This window comes from Hyaena hyaena, unplaced genomic scaffold (genome assembly GCF_003009895.1).
Source record: "Hyaena hyaena isolate Hyena2069 unplaced genomic scaffold, ASM300989v1 scaffold_281, whole genome shotgun sequence".
Taxonomy (NCBI): Eukaryota; Metazoa; Chordata; class Mammalia; order Carnivora; family Hyaenidae; genus Hyaena; species Hyaena hyaena.
In genome coordinates this window covers 2,148,306-2,170,192 of record NW_024080914.1, presented here as the reverse complement: position 1 = coordinate 2,170,192, position 21,887 = coordinate 2,148,306, and the positions used below count along the sequence as shown (strand labels likewise).

Genomic DNA, 21,887 nt, shown 5'->3' with positions numbered 1-21,887 from the left:
CTCAGAAGCCCCTGAGGGCAGGGCATGGATCTCAGCAATTAGAAAGCATTTAGTGTCAGGGAGAGACCCTTCATCCAGAAATCTGGTTATGCCAGAGTTTTCCAAGAATCCTTCTTAAAAACATTTTTAAATGTTTTATTTATTTCTGAGAGACAGGGAGAAAGACAGAGAGAAAGAGACAGGGTGAGCAGGGGAGGGTCAGAGAGAGGGAGACACAGAATCTGAAGCAGGCTCCAGGTTCTGAGCTGTCAGCACACAGCCCGACACAGGGCTCAAACCCACAAACCGTGAGGTCATGACCTGAGCCAAAGTTGGATGCTTAACCGACTGAGCCCCCCACCCCAGTGACCCCAAGAATCCTATTTTGAACTTGCCTGAATGTTGGTGGGATCTCTGTAGGATTCATCACAGGCTGTGGGCAGCTTCTCACTGATCCATTCCTCCAGGTCTTCGAGGTCACGGTAGAATTGTTTGAGGTCAGCATAGTTACCAAGTTTTGTCTGCTCAGCAACCAGTAGTTCTTTGAGAGCATTCCATCTGGAGGAGGAGGCTAGATCATTCTCTGCCCTTGACTTGTCCCCCAAGCTTTGATGCCATATCCACTAATCTTCCCATTGGCCAACCTGTGCCTTTCCCTTTTGTTATTTATAGGCTTATATGCTATATATAACATAGGTATATATTATTATATATTACATGTTTTATTATATTGTTGGGGTTAGTTGTAATGTAACTTCATTATTTTCAAATATAAGATACAGTGGTTAACTCAGGTAATTTTTTTTTTAGGTTACCTTCCATGCCTTTCATTCTGTGAATCTCTGTCAGAAAGGTTTCTAAGTGTCAAGACAGTTTTAAGCATTTAGAAATGAAAAGAGCTCAGAGCATGACCCCATCCTCCATGCTATCCAAGAAGCCACTTTGCTCCATCTTTCTTAGCTCACAAAACACTCGCTCAGGACTGACCTGTCCAGTACCCGTTGTAATCGAGCAGCAATCTCCTCCTTGGCATAGTGGTCATCAGCAATGAGTCGCTCTGCCATAGCACCTAGATCAGTGATCTTCATTTCCTAGACAGAGGAAAAGAAAAAAGCCCAGATGTCTGGAGATGAGGCCTCTGGGGCAATCCCAGACTCCCTCCTAGAAAAGAACAAAGACACCTTCTGTGGCTTCACAAAGGGGAAGAAAACCAGGGCCAGAGGGTAAATGCCTGCCAGGAAGGTGGATTCGAACTCAACAGGAAGACAAACATTAACAATGGCACTAAGATGGGCTCCTTAGTACTGAGCTCCCTTGAAGAGCAGGCTCCTCCCATGGCCATTGTAGAGCCAGAGTCCTGCACTGGGTGGGATGTTGGCCACAGCAGTACATAAAGTCACTTCCAATTCTACTATATGTGCTGCCGAAGCGAGCACTAGTCACTTCCAATTCTAAAAGTTAGGTTTTAAAAGGCTGGGCTTGCAGTAAGACACTCCGACGCCACGTGTGACTTGGGTAAGGCTAAGTCCCAGGGTCAAGTTCCCCTATCTACTGCAGAGATTTCTGTAAGAAGCAAAGGGGAATTAAAATACTTCTAAAGCATAAAACGACATGTTTGTATTAGTATTTCTGTTCTCATCACTAATCTTTATTATTGGAACTCTTATATTGGTTGTTACTACCTGGGCAGTGATTGCCTTGGCCAAATCCTCCCGTTTCTTCATCAAGGCCTCCAGACTGTCTAAGGGGCCCGCAGTGTCTGACCTCACGAAACTCTCTCGCGCCGTCATCCAGCTCTCAACCTGATCACAGCTTCCACGGAACAACTAGGGGAATGAAAGGCGAGTTTATATTCAATCCAAGACACCAAGGAAAGAATCTATCCCTCTCCTATGATACCGATATAAGAGATCTCATAAGGGGTGCTTGTATTCTTCCAAGAAACATTCATACCATGAATCTTAGTTATCCTGGAACTTTTACTCTTCCCTGAAACCACATCTTTTGTTTTTAAATAAGCTATAGTGTATATTTATATGGGTTCCATTCCCAGGGTACTGTTTCCCATACACTGCACCTGGTGGATGCTGGCTGGTTATTTCTCTAGGACTCTCATAAACAGTACCCTTCACAGTCATCAACCTTCCCTCACTGGCGATAATCACTCCCTCTTCTTTGGCCTCAAAATATTCATACATTTTGCTTTATTAATAATCATCTTACTGTGCTGGAGTGGTCTGTCTACATGACTAATTTCACTATTTAAGAAAAGGGACATTATCTTACTCTGTTTCTGGGATTCTGCACACAGCAGAATAAGAATCAATCGACCAAACTCTCAATGAATAAATACATTATAATCATCCCATCCCATGCCAAGAGCTGACCCCCATTTTGTTTGGCTCTTCTAACAAGGGATCAGAGCAGAGAACACCACAATGATGAGACTACAATGGCAGATGGTGAAGAAATGTCCTTGTGCTTATGGTAAGCCCAGTGAAATGAGCACCTGGGGTAACTATGCCCACTGGCAGAGAAGGAACAGATCGAAGTTATCCTGCTGAACAGTGTCAAGTTTGCTTTACCTGCAACTCCAGACACTGATTTAGCATCTTCTTGCGTCGGTCCCAAGCTTTCTCCAAGTCACCTTTCTCTTGCCTGACCACTTCAAGCTTTTCTTGAATTTCAGGGCTGTCACGGTGCCCACTTCCTATAAGTTCTGCACCAAAGTCTTCTAAGGCCTGGAAGGTGGGATCCTGAGCCTCCATGTCAGCATAATGTCCCTGCGTTGGGAAAGGGAAGAGACTGGTGCCGCCAATGACATCTCATCAGAGTCATAAAATCAGGGAAGGTTGGGAGGTCATGTGATCAGCGGCTGTGGCTTTTGTAGCCCATACCCAGTGTCGCTCCAGGAGGATCTCTGTGCCAGTTAAATCCTCAGCCAGCTCCTCTGATGACACCATGGCACCAATGCCACTCAACCAGTTCTCTAGGTCCCTAGAGAAACAGACATACTGGGATCGAGAAGACAACCTCGCAGCTTGTCATAGGGCTCTCTGTCCTTGGCCTGTCCCTTTCTGGAAAACCTTTCCAGAGCAACACCTTCCATCTGTCTTTATCTGCCTCGTAGCTCTTAGTTGTGTTTACATTGTTTGACTTAATAATGGCAACCCCCATGTTTGAAACTGTCTTCACATATATTAACTCTTTCAGTTCTTGCAATAATCCTGTAGAGAATTCCGGGAACTGTTTTGTCCTCAGTTTAGAGATGAGTAGGTCAGCCTGGGGAATGTAAGTGATGTTCTTATGTAGTGTAAGTAAAAATAGGCATCTGGACTCTAACCCAGACACTCAAATCCTGGTCCCACACATAATCCATTACTCCTCCTAATTCTTGTCACTCAAAAGTAGATTCTTCAGTTTAAAGACCTATCTTACATGGAATCTCAAGGAAGGTATCTCTTTGCTTTTACTTTTTTTTTTTTTTAAATTTTTTTTTTTAATGTTTTATTTATTTCTAGGAGACAGAGAGAGAGACAGCGTGAGCAGGGGAGGGCCAGAGAGAGAGGGAGTCACAGACTGAAACAGGCTCCAGGCTCTGAGCTGGCAGTCAGCACAGGGCCCGACGCGGGGCTCGAACCCACGAACCGCGAGATCATGACCTAAGCGAAAGTCAGATGCTTAACCGACTAAGCCACCCAGGCGCCCCTCTTTGCTTTTACTTTTATTCCTAATAGGATCCAGTATGTGCTCTGCCAGCACACGCTCATGTATGCATGTGTGTGCGCACGTGCGCGCACACACACACACACACACACACACACACACACACTCCATGCTGTCATTGAGACCAGGGCCCATTTCTTACTCCATTAGCAGTTAATAGGCATAGTCTGCCTCTGGAGCTTTACCTGGCTTTGTTGAGGAACACGTAGAATTTCCGGGCTTCATTTAAGTTGTGCTTACGGTCCTCCGTGCACCCTAGAAGCTCATCCCACACCGCCTTCAGCTCCATTCCCTTGTTCTGCAGGTCACCAGCGGCATCTGGGTGGGACTCACTCAGCCGCTCTGCCGTCTCCCTCAACATGGTCACCTGAGGAGGTGCAAGGACTGCATCTCAGCAAAATAACACTTCTGAGCCTTGCCCATGTTCACTCCCCAAAGAGATGACAGTGAGGTCCAAGAATATCTTACTAGTTCATAAAATAATGCCAACCCTTTTCGTACACATGGTAACTCCCCGAAGTAGTCAAACCTGACCTTATCATCCTTGTTTTTAAGATAAGAAGGTGTCAGTTAAGTGACTTTGCTGGTTAGTGGCAACATCAGTTACGAGCCCCCAAGGGTCCTGACTTTTAATGTGAAGATCTTTTTAATATGGTCATTTTGTGTGTTCTTTTCACTCTGCATGAGAATGCCAAACCACATGTTGCCCCTGTGTTAGTCCAGAGTGTATCTGGCAAGTTCCAGAGCTTACTTTTAGGTTGGAGTGGGATTAAGTGTTGTCAGTTCCTCGCAAAGGAAACTGCAGCATGTGTGACCCGGGGCAAGGTGTGGGTGTGGGTGGCCAGCTCTCCCTCTGTCTGAGGCTGAGGTCCTCTCTATGGTCTAGGCCAGGAACCCACTATAGAGGGACTTGGACAATAGAGGTCACTACAATATGCTTTTCCCTCTGTGTTCATGGTCCTGGGCATGTCCTTTTGACATGCCGTAGGGACAGATCTAAGAGCAAGTATGGAGGAAAATATGGAGAAGTAGAAGAGTGAGGGACTGGGGAATAAAAGCAATGAGGAGGGCATGGAGAGGCGTAAATGAGGAAGGGGAGACATGGGGACAGCTTGGGAGCATACACCTCACCTTCTCTCCCAGAGGCATAAGGTCTCTCTCAAAGACCTCATGCTGCCGCTGAAGGGCCTGAACGCTGAACAGGTCTGAGCCGGGATCAGCAGCCCTGAGGGCCTGGAGCTTCTTCTCAATCTGCTCCTTCATGTCATCTGCATCTCTGGTTCACAAGAGTAAAGGACTAGAGTGACAGCAGACTCCAGAGGCAGACCAGCTGGCTCAAAGGAGGTCATTTCTCCCATCATCCCCATCACCCTTTCTGATGTGCTAGAATGTAGGCTCACTGAATTGTCCCAACAAATACCTGAGGCATAGTTACAATGACCATTCCCATTTTCTATCAGCAAAACTCAACCATACGGGGGCCATTTTCTCAAGGTTATTCCACTGCCACACCATGGAGCCTGTCTGTACCAGCTGGCCTGGCAGCTAAGTGCACACTTGATTGTTTCCTGGCTTTCCACCTTAAGTCTCTCTAAGCAGCCAGACCTGTCTGCATTTCCCTTTCTCTTCTCTGAGTGCCCAAAAATATATGTATACATGGTGAAGGCATTTGGTTGCCATTTTGTTTGTGTGTTTGCTTATTCACCTATGTGTGTGTAGACAAAGATTTGAAATCTGATGTGCAAAAAACTGGTTGAATCAATAGAGTCGATGTGATACCCGTTGTCTACTGCTAGTCCAGAAATATCATGACTTAAACCCTTTGTTTCTACTCCATGCTTCATTAACTATCATGCAACCTACTAATTATGCATCAGGACCCAAGCCCAGGCACCAGGAAATCAGGGCTTCTTGTCTGTGAGGACCCAATGTGCCAAGTGAGGAATCTACTACTGAGACACCAGACCCCCTCTTAGCTCTGTCTCAGGGTAGCTGTACTGACAGCGATGCCTCCCTACAGTCATTAGACTTGGGGGTCTTTGAGTGGGTTATAGGGCAGCACTGCCTCTCTGGGTTCCCTCCTCACCTGTGAAACATCTCAACAGCATGGGCGCTGCCCAGCAGCTGTTGCTGCTCCTCCATAAGCCTCTGTAAGGAGTCCCAGCGATGATTCAACTCCTAAAAGAGGCAGACACAACAGGAGTCTGCTAGAAAGCTAACTCGGGGAGCTCAGTGTTGTCCAAAGACCAGATGAGCTTGCATCAGGGCTGTTTCCATGAGGTTGCTTCTGAAACTGCATAGGTTTCTTTCTTTCCTGGATAGTTTGAGCTTGGCCCTCATTCATGCCGTTAAGCAAGGGATAATTTTCCTTCCCCAGATGATGTTCCAGGGTGGAACCATCAGCCCCAGATCAGCAACTGATGTGTGCTCCCTCAGAGACTAATTACAATCTCCAAAAGATGAATGGAATGTGTTGCCTTGGTAGTTCAAAGTTTTTATGATATTTCTGCATCCTGGATTGACCAAACTACACAACCTCTTAGAGCTCTACTTTCTATAAAGAGTAAGCAAGTTATTCCTATGCACACCCCTTCTCCCTCTCACCCTGTGTCAACCACCATAAAAGGCAGAGAACACATCTTTCCTGGTTTATGACAGCCCAGATTGCTGGACTGGACATCCCACTTACGTTTATCGATCTTTTATGGAACCAGAGGTCTCAATCAAAATCAGGTCTAGAATGCCCCACCTCCCATCTCTACTGTCCTATATCTTTTCTCCTTCCTTCATCAGATCTCATCGGCACTAGTCTCTTCCACTGAGCTTTCCTGCTAACCCTTTTCTACTATCATAGCTTCTGATTTGCATTTTCTTTTTTTTTTAATAGTTGATTGGTTTCCATATAACACTCAATGCTCATCTCCACAATGCCCTTCTCCATGCCCATCACCCCCCTCCCACTTGCATTTTCTTTGTATTCATGGATTTGGGCATGAATTTTCTGTGTCTGTAAGCAAAGATGGAGGTATGTGCTGCGATCTCTAGATTTCAGATCAGTTTAAATATATATATGGTTGGATTGTTTGAACTATTGTCTTTGACTTTTTCTGAAGCCAGCTTTATACCTTCTGCCTATTCCAGCTCATCTGTGGAATAGACCGTTGAGTGTATTTAAGTGAAATGTAGACCCTGCCCCCCCTCCCCAGATCTCAGCCTGGTGGCAAGGAGAAATGGAAGGAGCTTCACTTACCTGACGTATTTGAGCTCCTTCTGGCGTTAGAAGCTTTTCAAACAGAAGATCATCTGCCACCTTGTTAATATCCCTCAGCCGAGGCTCATTGGCCTTCAAATCCTGGGTGGAAAAATTTGTCCAAAGAGGTATAAATCCCCTTCTCAGGAATCTTCATATCTTCCTGTTCATCTCTGCCCACACTTGACTAATATTAAACATATTGCTAACCTTGCTCACGATGCACAAGGAGACGTCCTCTGATCTGCCACTAAGAAGAGTTACCTTTAAACTCCCTGACCCTCAGTGGCTATTGAGAACTTGGCAAGAGGGCTGCTACTTTTCTGGAGTGTGAAGCACATTCAGTCTCCTAGATTCCTTAAAACTCTCTTGGGTTAAGTGAGGCCATCAGAGGGGTCTCTATCTGAGTTACATACTGTGTGCTTTCCAAGCAAAACAAATTCCTTTGCCTTCTGTAGAATTTCACAGAGTAAGCTGCAGTCTGCTTGGGCTAAGTCATGTTGTAAGAAACACCTCTGAGGAGCTCAGCACCACGCCTGTGGGGACGTTATTGTCCATTACCTTGTACAAAGGCTTCTATGAGCTTCCTTGTGGGAATGTCATTCTTGGCGTTCTTTTAATATTTTGTCCTTGACTCCCTTCCTTTCACTGTCCTCTTTTCTCTTTCTTTATGTGTTCTATGTGTGTGTATATAATCCTTATAATCCCTGTTATCTATCTACCTATCTACCTATCTATCTACCTATCTATCTATCTATTTATCATCTATCATCTATCTATTTCTATTTATCTATCATATATCTATCCATGTCTACCTATCTATTCTCTATGTATCTATGTATCTATCATCTTTCTTTTTCTTTCTTTCTTTATTTCTCTTTCTTTCTTTCTTTCTTGTCTATCTATCTATTCATATGTCTGTGTATCTATCAATCTGCCCATATGTCTACCTATCTATCATCTATCTATCCATCATCTATCTATCTATCTATCTATCTATCATCTATTTCTATTTATCTGTCATCTATCTACCCATGTCTACCTATCTATTCTCTATGTATCTATCATTTTCTTTCTTTCTTTCTTTCTTTCTTTCTTTCTTTCTTTCTTTCTTTCTTTCTTTCTTTCTCTTTCTTTCTTTCTTCCTTCCTTCCTTCCTTCCTTCCTTCCTTCCTTCCTTCCTTCCTTTCTTTCTTTTTTTCTTTCTTTCTTTATCTATTCATATGTCTATATATCTATCAATCTGCCCATATGTCTACCTATCTATCATCTGTCTATCTATCTATCTATCTATGTATCTATCATCTATCTATCTATCTATCGATATGTCACCTTGAATTTTATCTCAAAGTCATCTTTAAAAAAAAAAAGGAAGAGGGGGGCACTTATATCCACTGCTAGCTAACAAATGGAATGAATGGAGGGTTTTAAGCAGGCAGAAAATTAGAAACTGTGTAGCTGTAGGGGTGCCTGGGTGGCTCAGTCAGTTAAGCGTCCAACTGTTGATTTTGGCTCAGGTCATGGTCTCACAGTTTGTGGGATTGAGCCTTGTGTCAGGTTCTGTGCTGAGAGTTCTGGAGCCTGCTTGGGATTCTCTCTCCCTCTTTCTCTCTGTCCCTCTCTCTCTCAAAATAAGTAAATAAAAACTTAAAAAAAAAAAAGAAACAGTCTAGCTATAAAGTCAGGTTGTTCTTCCCACCTCCCCACCCCAACTTCTGCCCATAATTAGACCTTCCTCGGAGTCCCACAGCCTCCCACCTCAACCTGAGCTCCCAGAACACAGCGCAGGGTGGGGCAAATGCTGAAGAACTCATGGAGAAAAGCAATCCCAGGAGGGTCTGGGAGCAGCAGGGACCACAGGCTGCAGAGGCAGGGCCACTGGGTTCCTCTGCTTTTTCGTTTCAGCCCCAATACCCAGAAAGAGATTGGAAATGTGGGGCCCTCGGCAGCTCTGGGAAGGATATTAGCAAATGTGAAGTTGAGGAACCGCTCAGGAGCCAGCGTGGGGTATATGGAAACAGTAGTCACCATCAGAAAGCCATCTAGAGGGGAACGTCGCTCGTTCTCACCTTTTGGAACTCATCAACCTTCTTCTGCAGCTCCCAGACATCATCCAGCTCCACCCCTGTATTCTCTGCCTTTTTCTCTTGGATCCACTCCAGCATGTCGCCCGCCTCATAGGCCAGCAAGAACTCATTGTAGCGCTGCAGCAGGCGACGCCTGCGCTCTTCTGCCCTATCGAGGAGGGAGCGGTACCTGTGTGCAAACGGGAAGGCGTCATGAAACACGGAGGAGACACAGAAGGGTAGAGCAGGTGTGAGAGGGAGAGTGGAAGGACAAGAAGGAAAGAGAGGGAAAATCAAAAAGAAGAACAACAGAGGAGAGGAGGAAATAGAGCTGGGAAGAAACAGCCTTGAGGGCAGAGAGACACACACACACAGGGTTCCATTAAAAATGATAAAAATGTCAGGGTGTCTGAGTGGATCAGTCAGCTGGGTGTCATGATCTTGTGTGAGTTCAAGCCCCGCATTGGGCTCTGTGCGGACAGCTCAGAGCCTAGAGCCTGCTTTGGATTCTGTCTCCCTCTATCTATGCCCCACACCCCACTTGTGCTCTGTTTCCCTCTCAATCAAAAATAAATAAACATTTAAAAAATTTAAAAAATAATAAAAATGTCAATGTTCCCATAGTGTGACTGGTAATGTCCATTCCCTACTTTATAGATGTGAGATTTTCATGTGACTTCTGACAGCTGGGTGAGAAACAGCCTGGTACAGTAAACAAAGTTCACGTGGAAATCGGAAGACCCTTCGATAACTCTCAGAACACTGGGCAGGGAGTCAGAAGATGTGGCTCTATTAAGTGTCTGACCTCAAGCAATCAACTTAATGGTTCTAGGGTTCCTTTCTTCATATGAAGTATCTGAAGGACCCTAAGTTTATTTTTAGCTCCTAGAATCTGTGAGTTTACAATGACATCTCTAATCAAACAGCTGCAGAGCCATGAGAAGTGTCTTTGCCAGTAAGAAATGGTCAGCCAAGTACTATCCAGTTCCACAGCCTCCAGAACTTACTGGTTCTCAATCTGTTCCTGGCGCTTGGTGATGCTGCCTGGTTCTTCTTGACGCCGCTGCGGGGGCGTAGGAAACTCGTCGTGAGCCAGTTTCCTGACGTAGACAGCAGGCACAAAGCCTTGGTGGTCACCAGCTTCCACCTTCCACCAGTCCTGAGGAGAGAGAACCACGCTCCTTCCTTAAGTTTTGGAAAAGCACAAATAGTCTTGGAAAAGCTCTCGTAATGAAGCCTGTAGGCACAGCCACAGACTGAGGGCAAGAGAAGCCAACCATTGCCTATGGCTGGCATGTTAAGGACTTCCAGGAATCGTACAAGTCAGGCTCTGAAATCAAGGAACTTGACGTGTGACATTAGACTTTTAACTATGGTGGAGGTTTTCAAAGATCAAAGACAGCTCTCCTAATGCTGGGGCACCTGGTCCACAAAGAACTCACGGAAAACACCATGAAGCCAGCATCAAACCAGGCTTCTTGGAGACAAAGCATCCATGTCTGACAATAGCATCCATGTCTGACAAGAATGACTTGTCTCCCTCCACCTCCCAGAGTGACTAAAAGTTGTGCGTGGCTCTGAAACTCACTAATGTGGATGCTTTGTGCTTCAGTATCACCCTGGTCCCCACAGAGTGTTTTGTGGGGATGGGTGTTACTGAGCTAACGCTCTGGAGTTAATGTCTTCAGAGCACAACGTGGTGATGGGAAGAAGCCTGGGCAAAGACAAAGTGAGACTGGCACATAGCTCATTTGATCATGGAACGTCCACCCTGCCTCTCAAAAATTCACTTGCCCTCATATTCTGAATTCTCTTCTTTTCTTCACAATACATTTTGGAAATTATTAGAATGTAAAAATGTTATTTGAGCTCTTTTAAAAAAGAGCCAATATTTTGTTACTTTCTCACAGCCTCTGTCTGACCCATTAAAGAAAAGCAAGTGGACAAAAGACTTCTTTTTATTCAGGATCCCCTTGACCCTGGCCATGGGTGTCCCATCACTAGGGTCATTGGCACAGAAGAGAGACAAGCAAGGAGATGAGAAGAAAGGGACAATTTAGTGTCACAGAATTGCCATTCATAGCTCATATATCTTTGGGCTAATTACTGAAGCTCTTTGAGTCTTCATTTTGTTAACTGTAATTTGTATGTAATCCCCATAGATATATACAGGATCTTACACAATATCTGGAGGGAAGCTACTACTTAATAAATTATGGTGATTTAAGACAGACAGCAATAGAAAGATGTTGATTGGCCGAAATATGGGTATATAGCAAGGTTGGGAGAGTTGGCTATGGAAGGGCCATCTTGCCAATGGGAAGAAGGCTGGAAGGAAGAGTCACCTTGTTGATGGAACTGAGCAGAGTTAAGATGTCATCTTTCTTCATGGTGACTTCTCGTTTGCTACGGGCCTCGAAGTCATACAAAGCCACCACCCTCTGTTCTCGGGCAGCTCCCTCCACTGGTGCAGCCTGTTGTTGCTAGACAAAAGCAGGAAGCAGATCATGTCAGGCACCTGTTGGGCCCAAAGGTGGTGGGCTGTCCCTGGGCTGACCACAGGGGAGAGCCTCAGGCTCGATCCTCCCACATGGCTGCCAGTAAGAGAGAGATGGCGATATGTCATTCCCAGAGATATTCTTCACCCTCATATAAGAGAGAATGGGCAGGAGGGGGGATATGGACACAGAATGAGCAAGTGAGTATGTAGTTTGTCAGAAACATAGTAAATGCTCTAAGCCACCAGTTCGTAAAGCAGGTAATAAGGGATTAAATGCCTCAACATTTCAGAAGCTTGTTTGAGAAAATGAAAGACCCACTCTCATCACCTTCTCCATTTCCTGGGCCTCCACTGACCATCCTTCTGACCTCTTAGCCCTTAAATTATCATGTCAAGGAAACGTGGGCTTTTGTTTTTAGAGATGTTTTTCTACAGCACAGAAAAGGCCACAGAATTTCTTAAATTGAGACCATAAACTGGGATCAAAGATCTTGTATCTCCCTTTAGCAAGCAACTGCTCTCTCTCCAAGGGATTTGATTTTATCCTGATATACTTTCTGCCAATATCACACCTCAGAGAGAATGAACAAAATATGATCCCCCTTTGTAATCAATGACTCAGTCCTTCCTATCAGAATGGAGGATGTATAGCTCCCCTCACAGGCCCCTCTGGTTTTATAGACCTTGAGTACCGCATGTTTTCAACACACACAGGCACACATACCCGTCTGCTCGTGTTTACAATCTGCCAAGCAAGCCGAGGAAGGCAGACTCATGGACTCTTTGCACATGTGGTTACTGGGCATGCGCTGCCCACCTGTGTTGCCTGCTCCGGGCCTGTGAGTCCACAGCCTCTCCTTAGAAAGGCTGTTCCAGGTGTTTCTGTTGTTCCTTCTGCTGCCCCCAAGGAGGCGCCCCCACCACCCTTCTGGACAAGACTTCACTGCCAGCTTGGTTCCCGGCCAGCTGCACAGTCTCCACCGTTTGCATGTCCCGTCTCACAAACACACCTGGTCATTCTGTGCTTTGGTGCCTCTGCTCCCATAGCTTGTTGCCTGGAAAAGCCCTTCCTGTCCTCATCTGCACAGTACACCACTTAAAAAAATAACTCAGGTAAAGCGGTTCACCTCATCTGTGAGGATCTTCCTACTTTCCAACACGCTTGTTTCAGGAGAGGGAAGCACTCTTTTTTCTGAGACCCTTCCTTCTGTTCAGATATCTATCATATGCACTTATTTCCTGAAATTTCTGATCTCTTAATTCACAGGACTTTTCCTGCCGTTGGGATTATTTTTTATTCCTGCTGGCACTGGGTAGACATTTAATAAGTCTAAGGGGGAAAGACAATTAAGAAGGAAGAAAGGACTCAGGAAGGACTGTAATAATGAGATGAAAATAAAGAAGGCAGGAAAGAAACAGGAATGGAATTATAAAAGGAAGGAAAACGGAAAGCAAGAGTACATCAATGCGCACATGACTGTACTTTAATCCCTTCCGGATTCAATCTCTGCAAACATATGAAGAGACTTATCTGCTGAAATGGACCCTAGAATTTAGTATTTTCTTTGCAATTGTTTCCTAGGTTATTGGAAGTAACAGCCAGCAATAAAGAGAGTCCAGTTTCCTCCCACGGGGAGTGTGGCTCCTGGCATCTTGAAGCCTTCTCACCTGGCAGACCTCCGCCTGGTCCCTCAAGGCTTGCATACTGTTCCCAAAGGCACTCAGGTCCACCAGGAAAGCTTCGTGCTTCTTTAGAAGAGCCTGGATTTGTTGAGGAAGGATCATCAGAATTGAATACGAGGAGATCACTAGGCATCCCTGGGGGTGTTGGGGCTATTCTTGGGGGTTATATCAGTCATTCTAATTCTCAGTAAGAGACATTTTCCATCTATAATAAAAAGGTCTTTTGTCAACTCTAAATGTACAAGTATCAGGAAAATAGGAGTGAGAAGATCAACAATTTTGATATATTTGCTTAATCAAAACTAACTCAAAATTGCACAAATGTTTTATCAACACGCATCACAGCGAGAAGGGGGTGTTGCTATGATGTTACTGTGTAGGATTCAACATCAGGGTACTTTAGATGCCCACCGCAATTATCCGTAGAGCTGAAGGTTTGCTAAATACTATACCAGCTTATCATAAGGCAATGCGCAAAACATAGAAGATAATTACGACCCTTAGGGTACATGGCTACCTGATTTTATTTCAATAAAGTAGTGACAGTGCATAGACCTTACAACAGTGGCTGGATTGTGAAATTCAAGGTTAGTCTGAAAAGTTTAGGGCAGGTCCAAGACAGGCATGGATCTCTGGTTATGCCTTTTTGGGGTTAGATCATCTTTAAGGAATCTACAGATCTCTGTGGGATCAGGAAAATGCAGCGTGCCTTTTAGGATCCATGTCAACTCCAAGGTTGTCCCAACTGGTGAAGGCCAAATGTATTTACTCTGGAAACCCCAAGTAATCTAGCAGAACATGTAGCCATCACAACGTCTGGTAGCATTTGGTGAGCCCTAGACAGTGTCCACCCCCGTGCCCCTTGTACCCCAGCTGCTTCTTCATTGGCCCCATAGTTAGTGTTGTCTACAATAGGCTCCTTCTCTTGAATCCAGGCTTCTGCTTCATGCAGGTCAGCCAGGTACTGCTGGAACTGGACATTGGCCTCCAGGTCATTCCGCCGTCTCGCTGCTCGAGCCTGGAGAGACTCCATGTTTTCATTCAAACTCTTGACCCTGGAGGCCACATCTTCTGCAGCAAAGTGCCCTATGGAATAGTTAGAGGAAAGGGGAGTATTCCCCTCGTTAACATCACTATACTTCAATCCTTTTGGTGACCCAGAAGAGAGAAGGGGGATAGGAGGATGCTACCGTGTACAGTCCCTGTGGCCATTTGCCTAACTTCCTGGAAACTGGACTGTAGTGAGACTGAGGATCAAGAGGTGCTAACGGAGGCTGGGTGGATGTGTGTGATGGTGAATGGGGTGGTATAGTCTGTAGTATACAGACCTGGAACAGAGTACCTAGATCTGGGTCCTGCTGAGTTCCAAAAACACACTGTCTAGAGTCAACAGAAAATCCAACAGATGTCCCTTCTGCCCAGAAGGGCCTTTGTACCGCAGGAACACCCTAACGACTAGAAAACAGGGCAAATTGCAGGATACGATGATGTTCAGACAGCAGGCAGAGGATCGTGACTCAGAAGAGAAGGGAAAGAAATGAGATGTCCCCCCACACACGGGGGAGTCTCGAGGCTGTGCCGGAGGCTAGAGCCAAGCAGAACTGGCTGTCAAACTGAGCCAAGCAGGCAGCCCAGAGCCGGGGCTCCCGGAGCAGAGGGCTGAAGAAGGGTGCCACACAGAGATGGGGCTTCAGAGGCGTGTCGTCGGATCCCCTCCTGACTTAGACTGATGACCCCTTGCACGCGTGTGTGAGGAGACTCCTCCAGGTGAGGGAAAGGTGACTCCAAAGCAGGAGACCCCAAATCCCTTAGGCCCACGTAGGGCTGCAGATAAAGTCAGCGCCACCGCAAAGTGCACCGGGCTCATAACACAGGAGGCGGTTCTCAGCGGAATCACACCCCAGTAGGGGCACCAATTCGCAACCAGCTCCAGGCTGCAGTCTTCCCTAGAGGTTCCAAGAGGGTCGATGATTGCCTTACCCAACAAACAAACATTGATTGTCAAACCACACCAAATTATACTGTCATCAAATTTCCAAAAACCAGTGATTAAACGCTTAAAAGGGTAAGAGAGAAAAGAGACACATTCCACACGGGGGAGCAGAGATCATGGTGAGAGCAGACTTCACATCAGAAACTCCGTAAGTCAAAAGACAATTCAGCAGCGTCTTTAACGTACGGAAAGAGAGAAATTTCCTCTCAAGAATTTTATGTACCCTGAAAATGTGTTTTAAAATGAAGGCAAAGGGCCCCTGGATGGCTCAGCCAGTTAGGCATCCAACTCTTGATTTTGGCTCAGGTCATGATCTCATAGTTTCGGGTTTGAACCCCATATTTGGCTGTGCTCTGACAGTGCAGAGCCTGCTGAGGATTCTCTATGTCTCTCTCTCTGTCTCTCTCTCTGCCCCTCCCCTACTCTCCCTTTCTTAAAATAAATAAATAAACTTTAAAAATTATTTAATGGTCACCCTTTCAGAAGTTGAAACCGAAGTTTTTAAAACAAAAGAATATACAAGTTTATATTCTATTAACCATTAGAGCAAAGGCATTATCACCCATCATGCAGAAAACTTCACTGTGCACTTAGGAAAGAATGGATATGAGGAAGGCAAGTAATGTCTTAGCATTAGTATGAAACCCACAAAACCAAAAGTGGAGAATCACTACTCTAAAATAAACACACATACACACAACTCCCCTATAATATAACCTACAGAACTATAGCTACTCAATTAATATGGAGAAAAAAATGGAATCACGCACGAAAACTTAATCCAAAGACAGTGGAAACTGATGGACAAAGAGAAACAAATAGCAAGATGCTAGATTTAAGCTTAACCATACTGATAATTGCTTTAACTGTAAATGGTCCAAACAATCCCATTAACAGGGAGAGATTACCAGATTGCATACCATAAAATCAAAGCTTAACTATATGCTGTCTATAAGAAATCTGCTTTATATAAAGTAACAGAGTATAAGCAAAGATGGAGACATACATATTGTGTAAAGATGAATCAAAGACAGCTGGTGTGACAGTATTAAAGTCACACTGAGTAGGCTTCAGGGCATGACCAGGGGTATGGAGAGCTATACCATAATGTTAAAGATTTAAATTCATCAAGAAGACACGACAAACCTACATATACATGCACACAATTAACACAGCTTCAAAATATATGAAACAGAAACTGATAGAACTGAAAGACATAGATAAAATCCACAATTACAAGTGGAGATTTCGAGAAAAAAAATAAGGCAAATCACTATAGTAAAATAGCAACCACGAATAAATCACTGCTGAGATCTGACTTTTTGCAACGTGAATTTTAAACTATACTTTTGATAATGGGATGGTGGCTGGCAACAATTTATTTTTCTTCTTGGCCACAATTTATTCTTGAATCAAGGGAGGAACAATCCCAGTGTAATCTACTGTTGCTTGTAACATACTTGGAAATTGATGCTTGGTTTTGAACATCGTATTTAAGCAGTACGGTTTTCTGAAGACCGGAGACCAGGAGGAAGGTACATACCGAAAGGATACAAAGTAAGGGATTTAAATAAATGGTGCTATTTACCATCAAGACTATAAGACACTGAGAACCTTCACAGGTTCTTTTTTTTTTTTTTTTTTAATTTCTGAGACAGAGAGAGAGAGAGAAAGAGACAGCATGAGCAGGGGAGGGTCAGAGAAAGAGGGAGATACAGAATCTGAAGACAGGCTCCAGGCTCTGAGCTAGCTTTCAGCACAGAGCCCAACGTGGGGCTCGAACCCACGAACTGTGAGATCATGACCTGAGCCAAAGTCGGATGCTTAACCGACTGAGTCACCCAGGTGCCCGAACCTTCACAGGTTATTAAGGGACTTAAGGGAAGTCTTCACAGGTCTGGAAGTTCCCAAGTGGGAAAAGGGGGTGATTTGTTTTTGGGGCTTTAGAACTTCAATTCTAAATTCTGTAACTTCTACAGAAGAGTATATTGGTTATTGGCTTAAAGTATTTTATTTAATGATTTTGGCTTAACTGAAAAACAGAAATGACTGGTTTGTGAGGTAGGAGAGTTCCTATTATTGGAATACATAAGCAACATTGTGTCATCATTGTACTTGTCAGAAATGCCCAAGGCAACTTTCTGCACTGAAGGAGAAGGTGGATCATACATAGTTTTAAATACCCATGAAGCCCTAAAATTGAACAATCTTCTTCCCTTAAGTTTAGCATGGTGATAATTGGCCAGTTCAGCCTGAACCATACATACCTTCCTCTACCATTTTGTTTCCCCTCTCCGTTATCATTCGGATGTGGGGCTCATGACTGGCAATGTCATCCTGGATAATTTGGTGTCTGTTCAGAAGTTTCTTAGAGGCAATCAGGTCCTTGCCTACAAAGAAAAATAATTTCAAGTCCTGGTGTTGTTCTAGTGTACGGAATAAAAAGAGACTACTCGACTTTTCATAACTCTTGGACCTACAAGTTCTTCCTTCTGAGGCTGTGATCACTGAGTGCACTTTCTGAACTTTATACCATTTGCCTGAATTAACTATCCTCGGTGTTGCTCTTTCCCTTGCTTCTTTGTAATAGGAAAATTCAATTCCTTATTTTACAAAAGATAATAAATGAGTCACTATTCTGTTCGGAAGATAAGTAGAAAGGCAAGTAACTCTTCAGCTAAAACTTCCAACATCATGCAACCAATTGTCTTTCTTCATATTACTTTCTTTTTTTAAAATATAATTTATTGTCAAATTAGCTTCCATACAACACCCAGTGCTCTTCCCAAAAAGTACCCTCGTCAATGCCCATCACCTGCTTTCCCCTCTCTCCCACCCCCATCAACCCTCAGTTAGTTCTCTGTCTTTAAGAGTCTCTTATGATTTGCCTCCCTCCCTCCTCTCTGTAACTTTTTTTCCCCCTTCCCTCCCCCCATGGTCTTCTGTTAAGTTTCTCAAGATCCACGTTCATCATATTACTTTCCAAAAGACAGGATCTTCCACTTACTAATTAATTCTCATGGGTGTCAGAACATTATTAAATCTTCTAATTTAGGTTTTATTCACCAAAAAAAATGGCATGTTATCTGTTTTGAAGTTTTCTTTGTAAAGATTAAAAATAGCACATAAATGCTTCCCTTGTGGTTAGCATTCACCAGCACCTACTAACTGGTGTGTATTATTCATTTTCCTCCATCTTCTAGCTCCCCAGTTCCAGGGGTTGATTTTATTCTCCCTTGTCTCCCATCCACAGGGCCCTTCAACATCCCTTTCCTATCCCTTTCCTAAACTTCCCACTAAATGAATTTCCAGAAACTGTGCCCATAGACCCTTCAAAGAGGTCTTTTCTCTTCTAGAAGTTTTTCCAGACTGCCATTATTATCAGCTCCTCATAGATGTCCCCTGTACATGGACACTGAGTTTGCCTTCCAACCGTGGCTGGCACTGGCCTGACAGGTCCTGAAGGAAAGGGAAGTCTGTACTTTCTCTGCTCTTCCATCCCCTGTTATCCTTGTAGTAGCTCCAATCATTACAAAAGGGAGGCACTAACACTACAGACAAAATCACTTGGTACCTCAAACAGTAACCATGGCTGCTCAGCCAACGACCCTGGCAATAAGTTAGAATAAGTAGCGAAAGCTGAGCACTCTAGCTCTTCCCAGAGGTCTTCAGGTCATGGCACTGTTTGTGTCTTATTCTAAGAGGTAAACTTTTCAGTATGATGAAAAAAAACAAAAAACCTCCTATAGAGGACTGGAAAATGTTTTCCTGAGTGTGAGGAGAGCGAGCTGAGGGCAAATTCTGCAGAGAGATCCCAGATCTCTCAAACAGTCTGCACACCTTGTTCTTTGCCCAAGCTCAGCCTGTTCACGTTCAAGGACTCACCAAGGTAGGTGGAAGCCACGGAGGGCTCCGTCTCTTGGATCCAGGCTTCCTCGTCCTCTGTGTCCCTGCAGAGCTGCAGCAGGTGCAGAAGGTCAATGAGCTTCTTTTTCCGGGTGGCCAGGGGCTCCTTCAGGGCTTCAAACCGGGACACCAGGGACTCCTTCCTTGCTTGTATGTCGCCAGCATTGGGATGGCCTATTTCTTCAAAATATGCTGCCAGGTCTGCGAGGGTGTCCACCTGATCCTGGGAGAGAGAGAGAGAATGGGTGTCAGGAAATCCCATCATTCGGTAGAAAGGGGAGGGGGTCGGCATGGGGAGGTCGTGGGAAGAATCAACTCCCATAGGTACCACGTGATGACTTCTAACCACATCCATGAGGCAGTGTGGTAGGGCTTGCTAGATTGAGGACCATTTCATCACCAAAGAGCTATTTATAGGAAAGTAATTCTTAAACCACATTTCAGAAGGACTGAATATGTATAGAGTGTGCCAAGAAGATCAGGGAACCCACAATAATCAGAGCCTTAACTGTTGGGGAGTGTTAATAAATTGTGGCCCCAAAGAAAGCAGAGGGAGAGTTTCTCTCAGCTCCCCTTTCACCCTCTTTCTCTCCCTTTAACCTGAGCTGCAGCTGTAACTAACACGGAACTTCCCACGTTCAACTTTGTTGTGCAGCAGGAATAATGCCCAAGGGATGATATTGAGGCTTCCAAAAGGAATGCCACTATTTTTGTTACTTTATTTCACCCCTGACCTCCAGAGCAATCTAAGAGTCTGGGTTTGTTTCATGTTTTCTTTTCTTGTAGATTACCCTGCCTTTACCATTTAACCCAAAGAGCAGACATCATCAAAGCGTATTTTAATAAGACAGATCAGTAGGACTTTCTAAGGAACAACAGGGTCATTTTAAAATACAAGCTAGGACCCCTCAGATATGAAAGTGAGTCAGCTAGAAGTGCGTTCTCCACTGGGTTCTCTGGAAAATCACACAGTGTCTACACTCTAACAACTTAGTGGATAAGCTTAAGTCCCAGTCTGGTGGGATGTCCCTGAAACTAAGAGCCTATACATCTACGTCATAGCCCTCACCCCACTGCCAATGTTCTCTGTGACCTCATGGAAGTCATGTCGCTGCTATGGGTGTCAGTGTTCTTAACTAAAAAATAAAGAAGTGGGATTGAAGATATTTTCAAACTTTGAATCATGGAGTACTGGAACAGGAAGAGGCAATGTTGTCCAAACCTTCTTGTACAGGTGAGTCAGGTGAAAAGACACACCAAAGGTGACCTAACTAGTAAGTGATGAGCTGGAATATGAAGCTCAGGTTTTGGGGAGGGACAGTGTGATGCCAAAGGTGGGAGAGTCCACAAAGCTCCACCAGCCACGGGGTTCTGACAGAGGCCATGGGCACCAGGGACAATGGCTACATTAGAGAAGGTCTTAGGAAGGGGCAGCTGACCACCTAACCTTTGGAATCTTTACCTTTGGTTTCTTGCTCTCTTTCTCTTTCAAGAGTTACTTATCATAAGTGTGCTTGAAGCCTGTAGGGGTGCCCTGACCTCCAAAGAGCTGGTGACCGACCTGGCGAGGGGTCACAGCGGACTCCAGGAGGGTGTGTTTCCGGAGCAGGTTTTGGATGTCTGCCAGGCCTTTCCCATAGTCCTCAGACGTGGCCTGCTCCTCCACCTTGTCCAGCCAGTGCTCCAGATCCGCTGCGTTGTTCCTGAATTGTAGCTCCTGGTTAGCTTCATGCAGCTGTGTCCCTGGAAGAAGACATTCGGAATGAGACAGGCGCCATTGCTCTTTCTTGTTACACAATAGCACACCTTCCATCAACATAAGGAGAAACACAGTATTTTGATATTCTAATAAGAAAAAAAATATATATATATATATACCCATCTCACGTGTGATTATACAAAAAAAAATCACCTTGAATTTGTAGATTTCGGATGGCATTTGTTTTTACGTAGAGTAGCATTCATTCTCAAAACAAAGATAAGCAGCCAGTTTATTCCCTGGTGAGTTACAGTCTCCCTGTATTAAATTTTAACCATCCTGGGTATTTTCCTATGACATTTGTTACTCTCTAACGAGACCTCCTTTTCAAAGAGATTCAAACCCAAATATCGCATTTCCCAAGAGAAGTATAAAATTGGGAGTGGTTCCATTTGAAACATGGAGGTGCCTCTTTTTTTTTTTTTTTTTTTTAAATAAATGTCTACCTCAGAACATTGCCAGGCCTTCTCAGTCCCCATCATGAGCCACGCCTCATAATTTTCTCTTCCATAAAATGCCTTGACTATCCACACTGTTCTCAGCTAAGCTCTTCATTCTTTGGCCTTATGACAATTATTTGCATTATATCCGTGAGGCAATTAATGTGTCTCCTGATGGTAGGGAATAGTAGTGATGTCTTACTGTTACTATTGGGTTGGATTTTTTCTTAAACCCCAAATCAGGATACTACACAACAGAGTCAGCATGGATGATCTCTTCTATAACTAGGGCAGAGCCGTGTCTATAGACAGAGTCTGCATCTAACAAGGAGAATAATGACGGGAAAACCTCATTATTTGTGTTAATTACTACACCTGACTGATTTTCTAGAGGGAGGAAGTTAACGGTAAGTAGAGATTATTCAAGTAGACATGTGGGGATTTGTTTTTAAGAGCTTGCAGCTGAGCCTGAACTCTCTCAAAGAGGGGGAAAAAGCAAGTTGTCAAGCCTTATTTATAAGAATAAATTTAGAAGGAATATCAGCTGTGGTGCTGACAGTCTTAATGTCTAATTGAATAGCCTGG

The 21,887-nt window shown here is 44.4% G+C and overlaps 1 protein-coding gene across 1 annotated transcript in view; it reads right to left on the bottom strand.

Moving 5' to 3' along the window:
* Positions 1-21,887, bottom strand: part of SPTA1 (spectrin alpha, erythrocytic 1) — a 63,975-nt gene that overhangs the window by 25,108 nt on the left and 16,980 nt on the right. Inside the window, 17 exon segments of the mRNA XM_039246427.1 lie at positions 375-537; positions 967-1,070; positions 1,662-1,805; positions 2,565-2,762; positions 2,877-2,976; positions 3,891-4,072; positions 4,837-4,981; positions 5,792-5,883; positions 6,956-7,057; positions 9,025-9,211; positions 10,029-10,180; positions 11,367-11,504; positions 13,190-13,282; positions 14,073-14,290; positions 17,465-17,587; positions 19,083-19,326; positions 20,665-20,846. Coding sequence (XP_039102358.1) covers positions 375-537; positions 967-1,070; positions 1,662-1,805; positions 2,565-2,762; positions 2,877-2,976; positions 3,891-4,072; positions 4,837-4,981; positions 5,792-5,883; positions 6,956-7,057; positions 9,025-9,211; positions 10,029-10,180; positions 11,367-11,504; positions 13,190-13,282; positions 14,073-14,290; positions 17,465-17,587; positions 19,083-19,326; positions 20,665-20,846 — 2,567 coding nt within the window.